At 40.2% G+C, this 20,686-nt stretch overlaps 1 protein-coding gene across 6 annotated transcripts in view; it reads left to right on the top strand.

The window, feature by feature from the left end:
* Positions 1–20,686, top strand: part of atrnl1b (attractin-like 1b) — a 1,086,143-nt gene that overhangs the window by 813,078 nt on the left and 252,379 nt on the right. For all 6 annotated transcript variants that reach the window (XM_063072023.1, XM_063072026.1, XM_063072024.1 and 3 more), the window contains one exon: positions 1,464–1,571. In XM_063072023.1, coding sequence (XP_062928093.1) covers positions 1,464–1,571 — 108 coding nt within the window. The remainder of the gene's footprint in view (positions 1–1,463; positions 1,572–20,686) is intronic.

A 20,686-nucleotide genomic window follows, 5' to 3' on the forward strand; every position in this document is an offset into this window, starting at 1 on the left:
GCTATTATAAAGTGAAATCAAGCAAAATAGATGATAACACGGCTTTGCTTCTAGATGAGCTCACTTTGTCCATCAAAACTTGGAGGAACAAACTCCTACAGCTACCAACAATCCTGTGATTTCAATCTCTGAGCCCGGCGTGCAAGCAACCTTCAGGAGGGTGAACCCACAAAATGCATCTGGCCCAGACTGATCTATTTGATTGGGGTGTCGGGAGTTTGGAGTTCAGTTCCAGCGTCCTCTGTAAGGAGGCTGTATATCTTCCCCATGGAAAATATGGGTTTCCCCATGTGCTCCAGTGTCTTCCCACAGTCCAAACATGTGCCACTTAGTGGGTTAATTGATCATTGTAAATTGTCCTGTGATTTGGCTAGGGTTAAATTGGGGTTTGCTGGGTGGGGTGGCTCGAAGGATCTGAAAGGCCTATTCCATGCTGTATCTCTATAAGTACATTATTTTGTGAAGATAGCAGAAATAAGGTCAGCTGCGTCTCTTGGGGCTATTAAATACATTTTAAGGTGGGTTTAAAATGTTTAAGCACCTTTTTAAGACATTTCTAAAGCATTTAGTCACAGGCTTGTTAGATGTTTGCCACAAGCTTTTCACACATTAAGTGAAAAGTATTACAAGGATTTTATGCAGTTTGTATTCCCTGTAGTGTAAGTCTCCAAAGTAAAAATAAGCTTTTGCCTCTTATTGATTCTGGATGAAAAGAAGCTTTCTTCTCTAAATTAATTCTTAAGGGAAAAAAAAAATCCACTAAAAGATTGATCAGTGTCCTATTGTAACCAGACCTTTAAATCGTGCATTACCACCATTCTGGCAAGTCAATGTGACATTTCTTCTATGATAAATTATTTTTTAAATGATCTTGTTCAAACTGATGGTTGAAATCTGAATTATTGGACTGATTTTATCTTAATGTCACTCCAAATATAATTATGTACAGTATATGAACATATCTCTTGCAGAACCCTCAGAATCTTGTCTTTATGGTGTTATATACTTCAACTGCTGAACTTTTCTTCATGTTTAACTGTCATCTTCTGTTTAAGATATGGATCGTTATTGTCATTGGCTGTTCCTTCAATAGGAAATTGTACCTGTTTACATTAACAATTTGTTTTTGAAGTAAGAGTTAACTGTTTTAAGAGGTTGTTACAAACATATGCTCTCCCACAGATTAATTTCCAAAGTTAATTCATCTGAAATGTAAAGTGTTCTCTGACAGTATGTTGAAATAAAATCACCCTGTCATTGTTGTTATAAATACACAATAGTGTATACATAAAACAGACCTTGTTCATACCTGATATGTGTGAAAATACAATTGTAAAGCTGAGCATTTATTGGAAAAAGGAGGAGAAATAAAAATTATAAAATATCCAAATTATTGAGAGTTTGTCTCAATACATGATTTTGTGCCTGAATTTTAAAAGACAATCTCTGTAATTCTTACACAGCAACTTCTGCGGGAAAGGCAGCAAATGGCTAGTCGACCGTTTGCATCTGTTGACGTAGCCCTGGAAGTTGGAAGTGAACAACCGGATATTGTGAGAGGACCACTAGAGGTAAGCACCATTCTCTCATTCATTAACTGTGGCGTAAATATCTTCTGTGCCCAGACAACATTATGTATGCTGTAGTAAGGTATGTATGTTATGATATCTATGAGGACAATTTCATACCAATACTTGAGCCCATATATCAGATCGATAATTATTTCAAAAGCATGTAGTGTTTTATTATAGGGTATAGTTACCTTGTTGTAGTTCTTTTTAAGAGGACTGCATTTCCCATTGTGTACAACTGAGTATGAGCAATAAATTGCTAAACAGTAAAGCAATATGATAGACTCCATTTTATGGAGCAGCAATATATCTATTTAAATTTCAATAGAAAGGCTAAACCTATTGGAACTTTATAATACAGAGCTGCCTTACAGGCGTTATTGCTTCTGCACAATGAAATGTGCTGTAATAGGGAAAGGCCTTGTGATGTCTGGAAACTGTGTTACATGTGGTAATGGACACATTTTTCTTTGTCTCATGAAAATATTAATTAATTAGTAAATTATCACTTAAATATATGATAAATATAAGAGCCAATGAACAACAATTTAAAACATAATAATCAGTGTTTTAAGGTAAATTCAGCAATCCCATATTTCAAGCTGAGATATATGATCAAAGGGAAGAGAACAGAGGTAACAATATGATGTCAAGAATATTGTGACCACTGCTATTTGAGTTAGCTTGAAGCTCCACAATGCTGAATCTATCCTTAATTTTTGTAATTAGTTTATTGCCGTTGCTATTAATGATATTGAGATTTTTCTGGAATATTATGCATTTTTGACAATTGTGTGCTTTTCCATCAGCAGCGCCAAGAAGGCTGTGTCTTCGCTGCTTTGCGATTTTTTTTAATTTGAATTTTCATCAGCTTTATCTTAAAAGTCTAATCTGTAGTTATAAGACCGAAAACAAAAAATCATGTGCAGGAATTTATTTTTTTTTTAGCAAATCTCTTTTGACCAAAAACTGATCCATGACAGAAGTGCAATATGGTAGAATGTAGCAGTGGCTTCACAATTTGCCATTTTGTGAAATTCAGTTTCAGTTGAATTTCGGAAAGAGTAGAATAGCAGTTGGCACAATACATGGTGCAGTGTGAACACAGACTGGAGATGAATCACAAGCAAATGAATTACAAGTTAATGCCTATGCTTATATAACAACAATGACAACAGATTAAACTTGCTCCCTCCATTGCTTGTATACATGACACTGGGTTGATAGCATTGTGTTCAGCCTGATTTTAATACCATATATTTGCTGAATTTGAATTTAAACATTGCATATTTTAATTCTGTCATGTCTCTTTACTGAAAATTCATGCTGCAGTTTAAGTATGTAGTTCAAACAGACAATTTAACAAATCCCACTGCCTGGAAGTTTACAGTTGAACTCACTTCCTTCAGTTGAATAAACTCTGCATCTTGACTATCAAATGGATTGTCACAGGGAAGACAGATCTGACAAACAGGTTTAGAAATTCAAAACACTTTGTGTGTCTGCTTAAAACTTGTTTAAGAGGATTGTTGAAATTATTTGATTAAGACTTGTTGAAATTTATACATGATTCTCTTGTGGTGTTTTAGTGGCTAATAATGTTTTAATTAAATTTAATCTGTGGATTGCCTAAAAATAAGCTAATATTTTATCAGATGCATGTTCTGAATATCTGTTGAATCAAAATGAGTCCTGTAGCATGTTGCATTTCCAAAAAAATCATCAAAAATCTAAATACTACTTTAATTAAAATCTTGGTATGCATGTCAAGGTAAGTAGTGGTGGTCAGATAACCAGACAGTTCTGATGCTCTAACATCCTGTGCAGATTTGCATCCTTTGTCTCTTTGTATCTTCAATCTTCACATCAGCTGGGTAAAACTGATAAAACTGGGTAAAGCAGGTACTAATCAACATCATCCAAGTCCATAGGACACTCAAAGCTGCTGTGCAGGTTGACCCTGTGGTTAAGAAGGCATATGGTGCATTGGCCTTCATCAACTGTGGGATACAGTTTAGGAGCCGAGAGGTAATGTTGCAGCTATATAGAACCCTGGTCAGACCCCATTTGGAGTACTGTGCTCAGTTCTGGTGGCCTCACTACAGGAAGGATGTGGAAGCTATAGAAAGGGTGCAGAGGAGATTTACAAGGACTTTGCCTGGATTGGGGAGCATGCCTTATGAGAACAGGTTGAGTGAACTAGGCCTTTTCACCTTGGAGCAGCGGAAGATGAGATGTGACCTGATCGAGGTGTATAAGACGATGAGAGGCATTTATCTTGTGGATAGTCAGAGGCTTTTTCCCAGGGCTGAAATGGGTAACACAAGAGGGTACAGTTTTAAGGTGCTTGGAAGTAGGTACAGAGGAGATGTCAAGGTTAAGTTTTTTACGCAGAGTAGTGAGTGCATGGAATGGGCTGCCAGTGATGATGGTGGAGGTGGATACGATAGGGTCTTTTAAGAGATTCCTGGATGGATGCATGGAGCTTAGAAAAATAGAGGGCTATGGGTAATCCTAGATAATTTCTAAAGTAAGTACATGTTCGGCACAACATGTGGGCCTAAGGGCCTGTATTGTGCTGTAGGTTTTCTATTTTGTGCCGTGTCATATAGCATAGGCAACATGATCTAAAACCATGATTGTCCTTGGGAATTTTTTCTACAAGAAGTGGTTTGCCATTGCCTTCTTATGAGCAGTGTCTTCAGAAGATGGGTGACCCAGCCGATATTAATACTCTTCAGAGATTGTCTGCCTGGTGTCAGTGGTCACCTTACCAGGACTTGTGATATACACCAGCGACTATACGACATATTACAAAAGTGACATATTAATACCAAACTGTTACATAATATTCCCCCTGCACTTACACCTGGCCCCTATAAAATTTCAGCGGACTTCCTTACAATTGAACTCTTATCCTCTTACAACAAAGGCCAACATACTACTTGCCTTTCTAATTTCTTGGTGTACACACAATTAATTTTCAGTGCAGGGTGAAAAAAGTGTTTTGGTTACTGTTTTCATAGAGATTGCGCTGCAGATGAATGTATGTTCATTTCAAAATGATAATGTACATATAATAAGGAAGTGGCAGACATTAAATGGAAATAATCTCTTTCATCACATTTTTGATGTGGGAAGGATGCCAAGTATCACTGGTAATTGCTCATGATGGGGTGAAAGGTTACTGGGGATAAGTGAAAATGCAGAGTGAAGTTGTAATCAGAGCAGCCATGATCAAGTTGAATGGTGGAACAAGACAAAAGGCCGAGTGACCTATTCTGAGCTCCTTAGTCATATGTTTGTAAATACAGATCAATATTATCTATTTGAATGGTAGAGTAAGTGTCTGAGGGACTGAATGACTTCTTTCTGTTCCTATATTCATGTGTTCCTGTGCCTTTTTTGATAAATGTGCTCTGGGAGGTGGAAATAAAACTATGGAAGCAAAACATCCATTAAATATTTGTTGAACAATCATCTTAGTGGTCCCACGATCCTGATTTTTGTTGCCTCCCTTTGCCTTTCCCTGTCTAATGACCAGCTGTTTAAGCAAATGAAGGCTTATTTCAAATGCACAACCTCACTTTCTTAATGTCTTATACACCTGGGGCGCATATCTGATAGTTTCTGTTGCCTTAAACATCTCTAGAAGTCTACAATTGGCATAGATTTATGGTGAAGTAATGGGGATAAAGAGCATGAAATTCAATATTAGCAAAGTTCAAAGTATATTTATTGTTAAAGTCCATACATGTGTACATCACCATATACTACCTTGAGATTCATTTTCTTCCGGGCATTCGAAGTAAGTACAAAGAAACACAATGGAATCAATGAAACACACAAAAAGATGGAAAAACAACCCTTCCCACTGAAGGGTTTTGTTCTGAAATGTCGACTGTACTTTTTTCCTTAGATGCTGCCGGCCTGCTGAGTTCCTCCATCATATTTGTGTGTGTTACTCGGGTAAACAACCAATGTGCAAATACAAAAAGAAAACAGAATAATTAATTAATTAATAAGAAAGTAATATTGAAAATATGAGTTGTAGATTCTTCAGAAAGAGGTGACATAGGGTCAGAGAATGTTGAACCTTTGTGGTTGGAGTTAAGAAACTGTTGGGATAAGGCTACCCTTTGGTTGGAGGAACAACACCTTATATTCCGTTTGTGTAGCCTTAGTCCAACCTTACGGCATAAACATCAATTTCTCAAACTTCCAGTAATGCCTCCCCCCACCTTCATCATTTCTCATCCCCTTGTTCCTTTCTCACCTTATCTCCTTTCCCGCCTATCCCCTCCTTCTGGTGCTTATTCCCCCCCAGTCCTTTTTTCTTTGTTCCATGACCTTCTGTCTGTTTCACCAATCAACTTTCTAGCTCTTTATTTCATCCCTCCTTCCCTAAGTTGCACCTATCACCTGGCATTCCTCTGTCTCCTCCCCCCACCTTTCAAATCTACTCCAAAGTTTTTTTCTCCAGTCCGACCAAAGAGTTTCGGCCCAAAACGTCGACTATACTTTTTTTCCATAGATGCTGCCTGGCCTGCTGAGTTCCTCCAGTATTTTGTGTGTGTTGCTCAGATTTCCTGCATCTGCAGATTTTCTCTTGTTTGTGATAAAATAAGTCAAAGTCAGCATAGTTTCTGTCAAAGGAAATTTTACCTGACAGATCTGTTACAGTGTTTCGAGGAAGTAACCAGCAGGGTGGACAAAGGAGAAGCAGTGGGTGTCATTTACTTGGATTTTCAGAAGGCATTTGATAAAGTGCCACTCATGAGGCAGCTTAACAAGATAAAATCCTGCGGTTACAGGAAAGATACTGGCATAGATAGGGACATGGCTGACAGGCAGGTGGCAGCAAGTGGGAATAAAAGGGGTCTTTTCTGGTTGGCTGCAGGTAACAAGTGGTGTTCCTCAGGGGTCAGTATTGGGACTGTTACTTTTCACATTGTCAAGGTATCAAAAGATACAGGTGTCCCCCGCTTTTCAAAAGTTCGCTTTACGAAACCTCACTGTTACGAAAGACCTACATTAGTTCCCTGTTTTCGCTAACAGAAGGTGTTTTCACTGTTACGAAAAAAGGCAACGTGCGATAAAAGGCAGCACGCAAAAAGAAAGCAGCGCGTGCCCCGAGCAGCCGCTCTCCCCCAGATTTGGAACTGCATTCTCGCCGGCATTGCTTAAGCACGTGCCCCGAGCAGCCGCCCTCCCCCAGATTTGGAACGGCATTCCAGCCGGCATTGCTTAAACACGCGCCCCGAGCAGCCGCCCTCCCCCAGATTCGGAACGGCATTCTCGCCGGCATTGCTTAACCACGCGCCTGTGAGCAGCCGTTAGCAAGATGAGTTGTAACGTATCGGAAAAGCCTAAAAGAGCTCGTAAAGAACTGATAGATGAAGAGCTGATGCAATTGGAAGAGGAAAGGATAACAATCGAAACTGAATGCAGTAGCGAACGGACCGAAAGTGAAGTCGTCCAAGAACTGAACATGAAGCAACTGCGTGAGATTTTCTCTGCAATGATAAAGTACGACTTTAATTTTGAAAGGGTATGTTGGTTTAGGACATATTTGCAGGATGGCTTGAGTGCTTACAAAGAACTGTATGACAGAAAAATGCGCGAGGCTAAGCAGTCAAGCAAGCCTTCCACATCAGCCACACTAGACAACGAACCTCGACCTTCGACATCGAGGCAGGCAGACATAGATGAAGATGACCTGCCTGCCCTGATCGACAATGAGATGACACCCCAGTGTCCCACCACCCCAACACCCGGGCCGCGGACAGATACCGATCCGCGAAGAATGCAGCGGTAGCCAGGAGGCACCCAGCACATCTTTAAGAAAGAAAAGCCAAAATAAACAAGCTAATTCATTAGGTGCCACCTGGCACGTAAATGTCGGCCCAGATCGGAGGCGATTGCTGATTGCGTCAACTCTGATCTGGGCCGACATTTACGTGCCGGGCGGCACCTAATTAATTAGCTTGTTTGTTTCGACTTTTTTCTTAAAGATGTGCTGAGTGCGTCCCAGCTACCACCGTACCCCGGCATTCTCCGCGGATCGGTTTCGGTTCGCTGACCGGAAGGTGGGGGCCAGTGCACCATCCCAGCCTCCGACGACTCAGCCTAACACACCATCATCAGTGTGCTCGATGTCTTCCCGATTCCAGTAAGTGATACATTATTTCTACTTTATATTGGCTGTGTATTTTTACGTGTTATTTGGTATGATTTGGCAGCTTCATAGCTTAAAGGTTACTGGAGAGCGCTGGCGCCGTGTTTTTGCCAACAGCGCTTGCGTGAGATTTTCTGCCGACAGCGCTTGCGTGAGATTTTCGCTACGGAGAACAGTGCAGTAATGATTGTGGAAAAGTATTTCTACTTTATATAGACTGTGTATTCATCATATCATTCCTACTTTTACTATATGTTAGTGTTATTTTAGGTTTTATGTGTTATTTGGCATGATTTGGTAGGTTATTTTTGGGTCTGCGAATGCTCACATATTTTCCCATATAAATAAATGGTAATTGCTTCTTCACTTTACGACATTCCGGCTTACGAACTGTTTCATAGGAACACTGTACCTTCGGATGGCGGGGGAAACCTGTATAGTGAAAAGGCAGGTGTATGGTGTTGAGTGGGATCCAGGATCAGCCATGATAGAATGGCAGAGGAGACATGATGGGCTGAATGGCCTAATTCTGCTCCTATGTCTTATGGTCTTGTGGTTTTAGAGTCCTTGAATCTGAGTCCGTAGGTTGTAAAATCAGTTCAGTGTTGGGCTGAATGAAGTTATCCACTCTGAATCAGGTCCTTTTGGTTGGGGCATAATAGCTGGTCCTGAACCTGATGGTGTGGATCCTAAGGTTCCTGTTTCTTCTTCCTAATGCCAGCAGCAAGAAGAGAACATGGCCTAGATGGTGGATCCCTGATGATGGATACTGATTTACTGCAACAGCACTGCTTGTAGTTGTGTTTAGTACTGGGGAGGACCTTTCCCATGATGGACTGAGCTGAATCCACTGCCTTTTGTAGCCGTTTTCTTTCTTGGGCATTGGTGCTTTCATACCAGGTCATGTTGCAACCAATCAGCATTCTCTCCACCGTGCATCAATAGAAGCTTGTCAAAGTTTCAGATGCTGTGCTGAATCATAACAAACTTGTAAGAAAGTAGAGGTGCTGCCATGCTTTCTTCGTAATGGCACTTACGTGCAGGACCCAATGACAGATTCTTTAAATGACAATGCTGAGGGATTTACTGTTGCTGACCCTCTCCACCTCTGATCCCCTGATGAGGACTGGCTCATGGACCACCAGTTTCCTCCTCTTGTACTCAACAATCATCTCCTTGGTTTTGCGGACATTCAGTGAGAGTTGTTGTAGTAGCACTATTCAACCAGATTTTCAACCTCCCTCCTAAATAATGATTTGACCAACAACAGTGGTGTTAGCAAACTTAAAATATGGTATTAGAGCTGTACATAGCCTCACAGTCAGGTGTAAAGCGAGTAGGTCAGAGGGCTAAACACACAGCCTTGGGGTGCGTCTTTGCTAATGGTAGTTATGGAGGAGATATTGGGGTCTGCAAGTGAGGAAATTGAGGACTAAATTGCACAAGGAGGTATTGAGACCTAAGCATTGGAAATTACTGATTAGTTTTGATGGAATGATAGTATTGAATGCAGAGATGTAGTCAGTGAAGATCAATCTTCACTGTCCATATGTTCCAGAGCTGAGTGAGGAGCCAATTAAGTGGCATCTGCTGTGGACCTATTGTGATGATAGGCAAATTGGACCAGATCGAAGTCGCTTCTCAGGCGATGTTTCATCACTAACCTCTCAAAGTGCTCCATCACAATGGATGTCAGTTACTGCACGATATTCATTAAATTATTCACTTATATTATGAAGAAAAAAGACATTCTTGAGCACCATTATGATTGAAGCATACTTGAAGCAGATAGGTTCTTCAGGCTGCCAAAGAGAGAGGGTAAAGATAACAGTGAACACTCTGGCCAGCTGATTAGCACAGGGCTTCACGGTTCAGCCAGGTACACTGTCTGGGCCGGATATTTTTCATATGGAGTCACTAAAAAAAATTGCCAGGTGAAGCATAGACCTTACTCATTTAAGGAACAGTTGTGCAGAAAAGGCACTGAAACAGTTTTTGCAGCTGATTTTACTTTCCATATATGGTAGAGGACAGGCAATTCCTCTGTGAAAGTAAATTATTAGAACTAACTGGACAGTTAAGATTGTTTTAAAATTGCTGGAGTCACTTGTGCTTTTATTGTACTTTATACTTTTAGAACGTACAATCATCACGGTGATATTTGGTTCTGCGCTTCCCACTCCCTGGATTACAAATATTAAATATTAAAAATAGTTAAAATTAGTAAATATTAAAAATTTAAATTATAAATCATAAATAGAAAATAGAAAAATGGGAAGTAAGGTAGTGCAAAAAAACCGAGAGGCAAGTCCGGATATTTGGAGGGTATGGCCCAGATCCGGGTCAGGATCCGTTCTGCAGTCTTATCACAGTTGGAAAGAAGCTGTTCCCAAATCTGGTCGAATGAGTCTTCAAGCTCCTGAACCTTCTCCCGGAGGGAAGAGGGATGAAAAATGTGTTGGCTGGGTGGGACGTGTCCTTCATTATCCTGGCAGCACTGCTCCGACAGCGTGCGGTGTAAAGTGAGTCCACGGACGGAAGATTGGTTTGTGTGATGTGCTGCGCCGTGTTCACAATCTTCTGCAGCTTTTTTCGGTCTTGGACAGGACAACTTCCATACCAGATTGTGATGCACCCTTGAAGAATGCTTTCTACTGTGCATTTATAAAAATTAGTGAGGGTTTTAGGGGACAGGCCAAATTTCTTTAGTTTTCTCAGGAAGTAAAGGCACTGGTGGGCCTTCTTGGCAGTGAACTCTGCTTGGTTGGAGCAAGTCAGGTGGTTTGTGATATTGACCCTGAGGAACTTAAAGCTTTTGACCTGTTCCACTTGCGCACCACTGATGTAAGTTTGGTCGTGCGATCCGCTACTCCTTCTGAAATCGACAACCAATTCCTTCGTCTTGCTGACATTGAGGGATAGGTTATTGTCTTCGTACCAAGCCACCAGGTTGTTAATTTTCTGTCTGTACTCAAACTCATCATTACCCGAGATACGGCCTACAATTGTTGTGTCATCAGCAAACTTATATATTGAGTTCGATGGAAACTTGGCTACATAATCATGGGTGTACAGTGAGTACAGCAGGGGGCTGAGTACACAGCCTTGTTGGGCACCGGTGCTCAGAGTGATTGTAGAGGAGAGCTTGTCCCCTATTTTTACAGCCTGGGTCCTGTCTGTGAGGAAGTTGTAGCCACTTTGAATTAACTTTAATTGAGTATTTTTCTCCAAGCTGAAGTGTGCTGGGTATTATACAGCCAGTTAGAACAAACCTACCACAATGTTAGCTTACAATCATAGCTATCGTAATGGTCACCACGGTAGCTAGGCGATTAGCGCAATGCTATTACAGCCTTGAGCATCAGAACCTGGAGTTCAACTTGGATGCTGTCTGTAAGGACACTCTTTATGTCTTCCCCGTGGAATGCGTGGGTTTTCGCCGTGTTCCTGTTTCCTTCCACAGTCCAAAAACATATCGGGGAGGTTAACTGGTCATCAGAAACTGTCCCGTAAATAGGTTAGGTTTAATGAGTGTTGTGGAGTGTTGGTGTGGCTCGAGGCGCTGGAAGGGGCTACTTCACGCTCTATCGCGAAATAAATAAATAACTGGAGAGTAACCCACAAGAATAAGGATGGAGTTGTGCTGTCATAAGAGCATCAGTAAAATATCTTCCATTAAGGATCCTCTGTGAATGTTGCAGGTTGAATTGAACTATAAGAAGTCAACACCTCCACTGTATTGTGGCTCAGGCAATCTACAAATAGAAAAGATTAGAGGCGATCTTCTGTTCTTTGCATATTAGGGTTTGAAGGCAATGGTAGTTACAGCTATGGTATGTACTAATTGTTGAGGCCATTGCTGCCTTTTCTGCAGTGGGTATCTCAGGGACCTGCAGGTGAAACGTGTATAAATATCAACTAATCCAGTAAAACCTTCATGAAGAGGTGAAAAAGTAATGTGACAAGTTCAAAATTTGAAGTAATTTTCTTATCAAAGTATGTTTATGTTCCCATATATAACACCTTAAGATTTATTTTCTTGCAGGATAAAAAGAAATACCATAGAATTTGGAAATAAATGCAGTATTTGGAATGTTGGTTTCGAGAGGGCCCTGGATTTTGAAATGCTTTTCTCTTTCATCAGACCAAAGACATCTTTGTGCTCTTGTATCACTGTAACCCAGAACACATATTAATAGCCCTGACATACAGTATGCCATCTGATACAGAGAAGCTGAAGTGATCACCTCAGCATTCTGCACGAAGCGTGCTACTTGAAGCTTGCTCCAGCTCGGATGTTGACATTTCAGACAGTCCTGGTTGAGTTTTGAGTTAGAATGACAGGAACAAGTCACTCATCACCAGCACTGAGTGACTTTTTATGCACTGAAGTGACCAGGAGCTGTTGAATTATTTATTTATATTATGAAGGAAAAAGATATGGATCAATTTGGACAGTTGTGCATCTAAAATTCCCAACCAGACTGATTGCCATTAAGCAACAATAAAGAACAATGGCATTTGCAAAGGGGCATCTTTGGAAAATACAATTGCACTGTAACAAGTGCTTCCTTTTAATCATTTAGAATTTTACAGTCCTAACCACTTCATAAACCAATTCAGATGTTTGGATAATGATCAGTCTAAGATAACAATTGGTAAAAGTAGTAATCAGAAAATAAAACATTGCAGATGCTGGAAATCTGAAATTTGAAAAAAAAATGGGAATAGTTGCCAGGACAAGCAGTATTTGTTAAGAGGGTAAGAGAATTTCTTCATGGGAGTTAAGGATCCGTTGTACTTTTTAATACCCATGAAGTAGAAAGAACTGAAATATATATGGGCAGCACTAGAAGACAATACTTGTGATTTGATTTTTTAGTAGCAACAAAAAAGAGAAAACTCTGAATCTACGAAGTCGGAAATGAAATCAAATCTACAGTGGCATGCAAAAGTTTGGGCACCCCGGTCAAAATTTCTGTTACTGTGAATAGCTAAGCGAGTAAAAGATGACCTGATTTCCAAAAAGCATAAAGTTAAAGATGACACATTTCTTTAATATTTTAAACAAAATTACTTTTTTATTTCCATCTTTTATAGTTTCAAAATAACAAAAAAGGAAAAGGGCCCAAAGCAAAAGTTTGGGCACCCTGCATGTTCAGTACTTAGTAACACCCCCTTTGGCAAGTATCACAGCTTGTAAATGCTTTCTGTAGCCAGCTAAGAGTCTTTCAACTCTTGTTTGGGGGATTTTCACCCATTCTTCCTTGCAAAAAGCTTCTAGTTCTGTGAGATTCTTGGGCCATCTTACATGCACTGCTCTTTTGAGGTCTATCCACAGATCTTCGATGATGTTTAGGTCGGGGGATTGTGAGGGCCATGGCAAAACCTTCAGCTTGCGCCCCTTGAGGTAGTCCATTGTGGATTTTGAGGTGTGTTTATAATCATTATCCTGTTCTAGAAGCCATCCTCTTTTCATCTTCAGCTTTTTTATAGACGATGTGATGTTTGCTGCCAGAATTTGCTGGTATTTAATTGAATTAATTCTTCCCTCTACCAGTGAAATTTTCTCCGTGCCACTGGCTGCAACACAAGCCCAAAGCATTATCGATCCACCCCTGCGCTTCAGTTGGAGAGGAGTTCTTTTCATGAAATTCTGCACCCTTTTTTCTCCAAACATACCTTTGCTCATTGCGGCCAAAAAGTTCTATTTTCACTTCATCAGTCCACAGGACTTGTTTCCAAAGTGCATCAGGCTTGTTTCAATGTTCCTGTGCAAACTTCTGACGCTGAATTTTGTGGTGAGAATGCAGGAAAGGTTTTCTTTTGATGACTCTTCCATGAAGGTCATATTTGTACAGGTGTCGCGGCACATTGGAACAGTGCACCACCACTCCAGAATCTGCTAAATCTTCCTGAAGGTCTTTTGCAGTCAAAAGGGGGTTTTGATTTGCCTTTCTAGCATTCCTACGAGCAGTTCTCTCAGAAAGTTTCCTTGGTCTTCCAGACCTCAACTTGACCTCCACCGTTCCTGTTAACTGCCATTTCTTAATTACAGTATGAACTGAGGAAACGACTACCTGAAAATGCTTTACTATCTTCTTATAGCCTTCTCCTGCTTTGTGGGCATCATTTATTTTAATTTTCAGAGTGCTAGGCAGCAGCTTAGAGGAGCCCATGGCTGCTGATTGTTGGGACAAGGTTTGAGGAGTCAAGGTATTTATAAAGCTTTGAAATTTGCATCACCTGGCCTTTTCTAATGATGACTGTGAACAAGCCATAGCCCCAACAGGCTAATTAAGGCCTGAGACCTTGGTAAAAGTTATCTGAGAGCTCTCTAAAATTGTACAAAACAAAAATAATACACTATTCTTGCTTAAAATGTTGAAAAGAATGTTTCATCTTTAACTTTATGACTTTTGGAGATCAGTTCATCTTCTACTCACTTAACTACTCACAGTAACAGAAATTTTGACCGGGGTGCCCAAACTTTTGCATGCCACTGTATTTGATGAATAGTAAATGCCAGAAAAAAATGTTGTCTGTCATGCATATATAAAAAAGTTGCTGTTCATATTGTGGTATAGAAAACTTTTTTTTTGCATCTAAGAATTTAATAAAAGTATAGTTGCATAATTTTTGTTGCTTTTGATGGTATAAATAACATTGCAGCTTTAATTCAAAGTAGCCATTTAAGTCTGATATTAACAGTGAAAGGATTTTGCTGGGGTGTGGCTTGTCCACAAACTCCGGCTGATTTTGAACCTGTTAGGATATAAGAGTAGAATTAGACCGCTGGGTCTGTCCCACCATTCCATCATGGCGGATTTATTATCCTTCTCAATCCCATCCTCTTGCCTTCTCTTTCTAACTGTTAACACCCTTACTAATCAAGGACCTATCAACCCACACGTTAAATATGCCCAATGACTTGGCCTCCACAGCCGTCTGCGGCAATGACTTCCACAGAGTCACCACCCTCTGGCTAGAGAAATTCTTCTCATCTCTGTTCTCAAGGGATGTCATTCTATTCCGAGGCTGTACCCTCTATTCCTAGACTCCCCCCACTATCGGAATCATCCTCTCCACCTCCACTCTATCTAGACCTTTCAATATTCAGTAGGTTTCATGCTTCTAAATTCCAGTGAGTACAGGTCCAGAGCCAGCAAATGCTCTCTGCATGCATTAACTCTTTCATTCCCTGGTTTATTTTCATATTTGATCCACTGAAATGAGTCTGAAAGGTTACTGCAGGATTGTGGGCAGGCGGTCTAGAAAAGCAGTAATTAAAGTGGGGGATTTTCAGAACTTATTGTTGCTTCAATAGCCACTGCACAAAATCTTTGCCAGGGAAAATTGAGACCACCTTCTGTCTGCACTTGGTTATTGGGTTGTAAAGCTTAATATGAAGTCCATAAGACCATAAGATATAGGAGTAGAGTTAGGCCATCTGGCCCATCAAGTCTGCTCTGTCATTTAATCATGGCTGATCCTTTTTTTCCTATCCCCTGCTCAACCCCAGTTCCCTGTAACCTTTGATGCCATGTCCAATCAAGAACCTATCAATCTCTGCCTTAAATACACCCAACAACCTGGCCTCTACAACTGCACGTGGCGACAAATTCCACAAATTCACCACCCTTTGGCTAAAAAAATTTATCCGCATTTCTGTTTTGAAAGGCCGCCCCTGTATCGTGAGGCTATGCCCTCTTGTCCTAGACTCTTCCACGACAGGAAACATTATTTCCACATCTACTCTGTCTAGGCCTTTCAACATTTGAAAGGTTTCAATGAGATCCCCCCCCTCATCCTTCTGAATTATGGTGAGTACAGACCCAGAGCCATTAAATGTTCCTTGTATGATAACCCTTTCATTCCTGGAAGCATCTTCGTGAATCTCCTCTGGACCCTCTCCAATGCCAGCACCTCTTACCTCAGATGAGGGGCCCAAAACTGTTCACAATACTCAAGGTGAGGCCTCATCGGTGCCTTATAAAGCCTCAGCAGCATATCCTTGCTCTTGTATTCTAAACCTCTTGAAATGAATGCTAACGTGGCATTTGCCTTCCTCACCACTGACTCAACCTGCAAGTTAACCTTCAGGGTGTTCTATACAGGGACTCCCAAGTCCCTCTGCGTCTCAGATTCCTGGATATTCTCCATGTTTAGAAAATAGTTCACACATTTATTTCTACTACCAAAGTGCATGACCATATATTTTTCAATATTGTATTTCATTTGCCACTTTTTTGCCCATTCTTCTAATCTGTTGAAGTCCTTCTGCATCCTACCTGTTTCCTCAACACTACCTGCCCTCCACCAGGTCCTACTATTGACCATTCAAATAAAGCTTATTTATGCTTATTAATATGTTATTTTTTTTCTTTTTGTTGATGTTTTTTGCATATTGGTTTTTTGTCTGTCCTGTTGGGGTAGTCTTTCATTGATTCTATTATGTTTTTTGGATCTTTTGAGTAGGTTTGCAAGAAAAGAAATCTCAGGTTGTATATGGTGATGTATATGTACTTTGATAATAAATTTATTTTCGAACTTCGTAGCCACTCAGACACAAGGAACTAGTTTTATGCCATTAATTTGAATATCACAAACATAACGGAGGGCTAGAACTTGAAAACCCATAAAACTGCAGATGCTGGAAATATGAAATAAAGCAGAAAATGCTGGAAACGCACAGCCATTCAAACAGCATCTGTGGAAGGAGAAAGAATTGTATTGAAAACCCTTCATTAAATTGCTCCTCTGCTCACCAAGTACATGAGATGTGGCCAGACAGCCTTGGCATGCATGTACACAAGACTGACACTAGTCACCAAAACCATGCAATATTGAAAAGTTGAAATGGTAGTTACAGAATTGCATTTTAATATGAGAAGATGTTATGACTAGCTTTATGGTGCTGTTGTCAATGTAAAACTGATGCCATCCCAAGCAATTTATTGTCATTTTATAATCTATAGCGACTACTCCCCCAAATCTAACCAAGTTTGCTTAAGTATTAGATTCAGCTGACATAATTGTTGGAGAAAAGAGCAAATATCTAGGGCTGATGTAAGCACTGTAAGATGACCTTGCTGTGACTTGTGATATACTGGAACTGCACACCAGGTACTTACCAACCCATTAGGTTTAATATTCTGGTTTGGTTTTGTGCAGTTCTGAGATAGAGCAGGAGGTTACTTAGTATGTGATTCATTGAACTGGCTGTATTTATTCACTAATTGCATGATTAACTCAGCAAAAAAACAGAAAGCCTGGCAACAACAAGGATAATTTTTCACATCTGTGTCAAATACCATTAAAATTTCGATATCCGATGTGGAAAATCTATTGGTTCAAGAAGCAACCACGGGGAATTGGTGGATGATGGAAGACCAGTTGGTCTATTGAATCATAAGCTACTAATCTCTAACCCACCTTAAATCCCACAGTGCACACACACCCCTGCTGAGTTGGCCACACCCTATCACATCTCCCCCATAGAAACATAGAAAACCTACTGCACTATACAGGCCTTTCGGCCCACAAAGCTGTGCCGAACATGTCCTTACCTTAGAAATTACCTAAGGCTACCCATAGCCCTCTATTTTTCTGAGCTCCATGTACCTGTCCAGGAGTCTCTTAAAAGACCCTATCATATCCACCTCCACCAACGTCGCTGGCAGCCCATCCCACGCACTCGCACACTCTCTGTGTAAAAAACTTACCCCTGACATCTCCTCTGCAGCTGCTTCCAAGCACCTTAAAACTGTGCTCTCTCGTGCTAGCCATTTCAGCCCTGGGAAAAAATAAACCTGCGTGACCATGTAATCCACTGAAAGAGACGGCAGGAAAAGAATTTTAGAGAGTTCCCTTTAAGTTCTTCCAGGTTGTGAAAATTAATCCAGGGGTCTGCATGGACCAAATATTATGTTAAAAAGAAATTCACTGACTTTTATTTTTTTTACTTTAATGAAATATAGCATGAAATGGGGCCTTCCGACCCTTTGATCCATTCTGCCCAGCAACCATCAATTTAACCATAGCTTAATCATGGGACAATTTACAATGACCAACTAACATAACAACCAGTATGTCTTTGGACTATGGGAGGAAACTGGAGCACTTGGAGGAGACCCACATGGTCACAGGGAGAATGTACAAACTCCTAGATGTGACTCCTCTCAATCGGTACCTCTTGATGGCACAGAAAGTCAACACCCTTAATACAAACACATGTCACCAAGCCTTGGATAGAACTAATAAGTTAATTTATTTTCAATGCCTATGCCAGATATATTCTTAGTGTGAATGTTTTCCTAACTTTGCAGTTGTGAAATGAATTGCATGACAAGGGGATAAAAAGTCTGGCAAGCACCTATTTTTGTCCTGAGAGCTGGGAAGTGCCAAACCACAAAAGAATTGCTGAGACCAGAACCAAGAGTTAACAAGAATTTTTTGTTGTTACTGAGCCCATCTTGACTGGCTGTTATATAAAGAATTGGATGTGAATGTGATTTCAATTAACTTGGGTTTCTTTCAGCTTTGCTTCTTGTGAAATAAAGCAAAGCAAGGAGGACTTTGTCAGGCAAACTCTGATGGAATGAGATCTTCATTCTATTAAAAGCAGGATACAAAAATGCTCAAACCAAATTTTACTACTTAGAAATGCTTTCCAGAGATCTGAAGCTTGTGAGCAGGGTATTAAGGCAGTCTTTTATTCATTGCAATCTATCCAAGTCTAACAGTATGCTATTTCTAGAACTTGTTAACCGTAGAGGTAAATATTATTTGTCATGCTGTATCTCTTAATTTTTTTATTCTGCTTTTGTATTCAAGTGTGCAATTTTATATTGGTAACAGTGTAAGTAAAATCAGAAATTGGCTTTGTAGCAGTTGTAAATTCAATTGTTTGGGATCTGGCATCACTGGCAGGCCAGTGTTTCTTGCCCACGTATTCCCATGAGAAAATTGTGGTGGGCCTCCTCTTTGAGTCACTGTAAAGCCTCTGGGATTTAGATTCAACCACAATGAAGGGCCAAGTAAGTATGGTACATTACACTGCAACCTCTGCACTCCAGTTTAGGAAGCAAAAAAGGAGTTGTTAATGAGGTGCCAGTCAAGTAGCCTGCTACGCTGGATGGCATAAAGTTTCTGAGATTTGAACATAAAAAGTGCAGTTTCAGTTGACATAAATTTATGTGTTCTAAATGCAGTTGTCTGGGTTAACCTTATTAAAGCTTTATATTGTAAATATGACCTACACATTGAAGTAATCATTCTAGTGGATGTTATAGTAACCGATATTATCTGTTTAATTTCTGCTTAACTTGGATTTTTTCAAAGTATAGAGTTTGCACTTTAAAGCTACAAACCAACAAAATATATGAATCACTATGGCATAGAAGTACATGGACATTATCACCATCATAACCTCTGTACTAATCAACAAACTCCAAAACATGGGCCTCTGTACTTCTTTCAGCAACTGGAACCTCAGCTTCATCAATGGAAGACCGTAGTCTGTGCAGATTGGAATTAACACCTCCTCCTCACTGACAATCAACACTGGTGCCCCTCAAGGATGCGATCTACTCTCTACACGCACGACTGTGTGGCTAGGCACAGCTCAAATGCCATCTATAAATTTGCCAGTGCACAGCTACTGTTGGCAGAATTTCACATGGTGATAAGGAGACGTTTAGGAGTCAGATAGATCAGCTGGCTGAGTGGTGTCACAACAACAACTTTGCAATGCGTTCCTCCAGCATTTTGTATGCGTAACCTTGTATTCAACATCAGTAAGACCAAAGAATTGATTATGTACTCTAAGAAGGGGATATTGAGGGAACACAAACTAGTCCTCATCACGGGATCAGCAGTAGAAAGGGTGAGCAGTTTCAAGTTCCTTTCTGTAAACATCTCTGAACATCTAACCTGTGCGAAACCTATTAATGCATTTACAAAGAAAGCACAACAGGGGCTATATTTCATTAGGAATTTGAAAAGATATTTTATGTCACCAAAGACTCTAGCAAATTCCTGCAGAGTTACTGTGAAGAGCATTCTAACTGGTTGCATCACTGTCTGGTATGGAGGGGGATCAGAGAGAGCTGCAGAAATTTACGAACTATGCCAGCTCCACCATGGACATCTTCAAAAGGCAATGCCTCAAAAAGGTGGCATCCATCATTAAGGACTCTCATCACCCAGGACATGCTCTCTTCTTATTGCTACCATCAAGGAGGAGATACAAGAGCCTGAAGACACACATTCAATGTTTCAGTAAAAACTTCTTCCTCTCTGCCATCAGATTTCTGAGTGGACAATGAACTCGTATGTACTATCCACTCTTTTTCTCTCTTTTTGCACTACTTATTTAATTTAATATATATTTTTGTTGTCATTTACAGTACTTTATTATGGATTGCATTATACTGCTTCATAAGACAACAAATATCATGACATATGCCAGTGATTTTAAACCTAATTCTGATTCTGATTTTGGGTGGTATAGCTGGGCAATTATAGGTTGTCATACACATGATAGGCTGAAGAGCCCATTTCTGCACTGGATGACTCCATGGTCCCATAAACAGAATTTTTATTTAGTGTTTACATTGCAACAGAAAGTTCCTTCGTAAAGTTACGAAACAGTGACTCTAATTCCCCTCCAATGTTGCTGCCTGACTCCAGCATCTCCAACATCTTGTGTGTTACTCAAAATTTCCCTTGTGAGCTTCCTGCAAATGATCATCAAAAACTGGCATCAAAGCACAAGTAGGAAACGGGTCAGATAATCAAAAAAATTGCCAAAAAGAGAGAATTTAAGGGCAAGCCATAATGATGAAAACAGAAGTAAATTGCAAAGAGGCTTATGGAGTTAAGTCCAGACCTGTGGTTTTTGTCTTCTAAATGGAGAGTAGAGATGTGGATGGCC

The sequence above is a fragment of the Mobula hypostoma genome, chromosome 19 (genome assembly GCF_963921235.1).
Source record: "Mobula hypostoma chromosome 19, sMobHyp1.1, whole genome shotgun sequence".
Lineage (NCBI taxonomy): Eukaryota > Metazoa > Chordata > Chondrichthyes > Myliobatiformes > Myliobatidae > Mobula > Mobula hypostoma.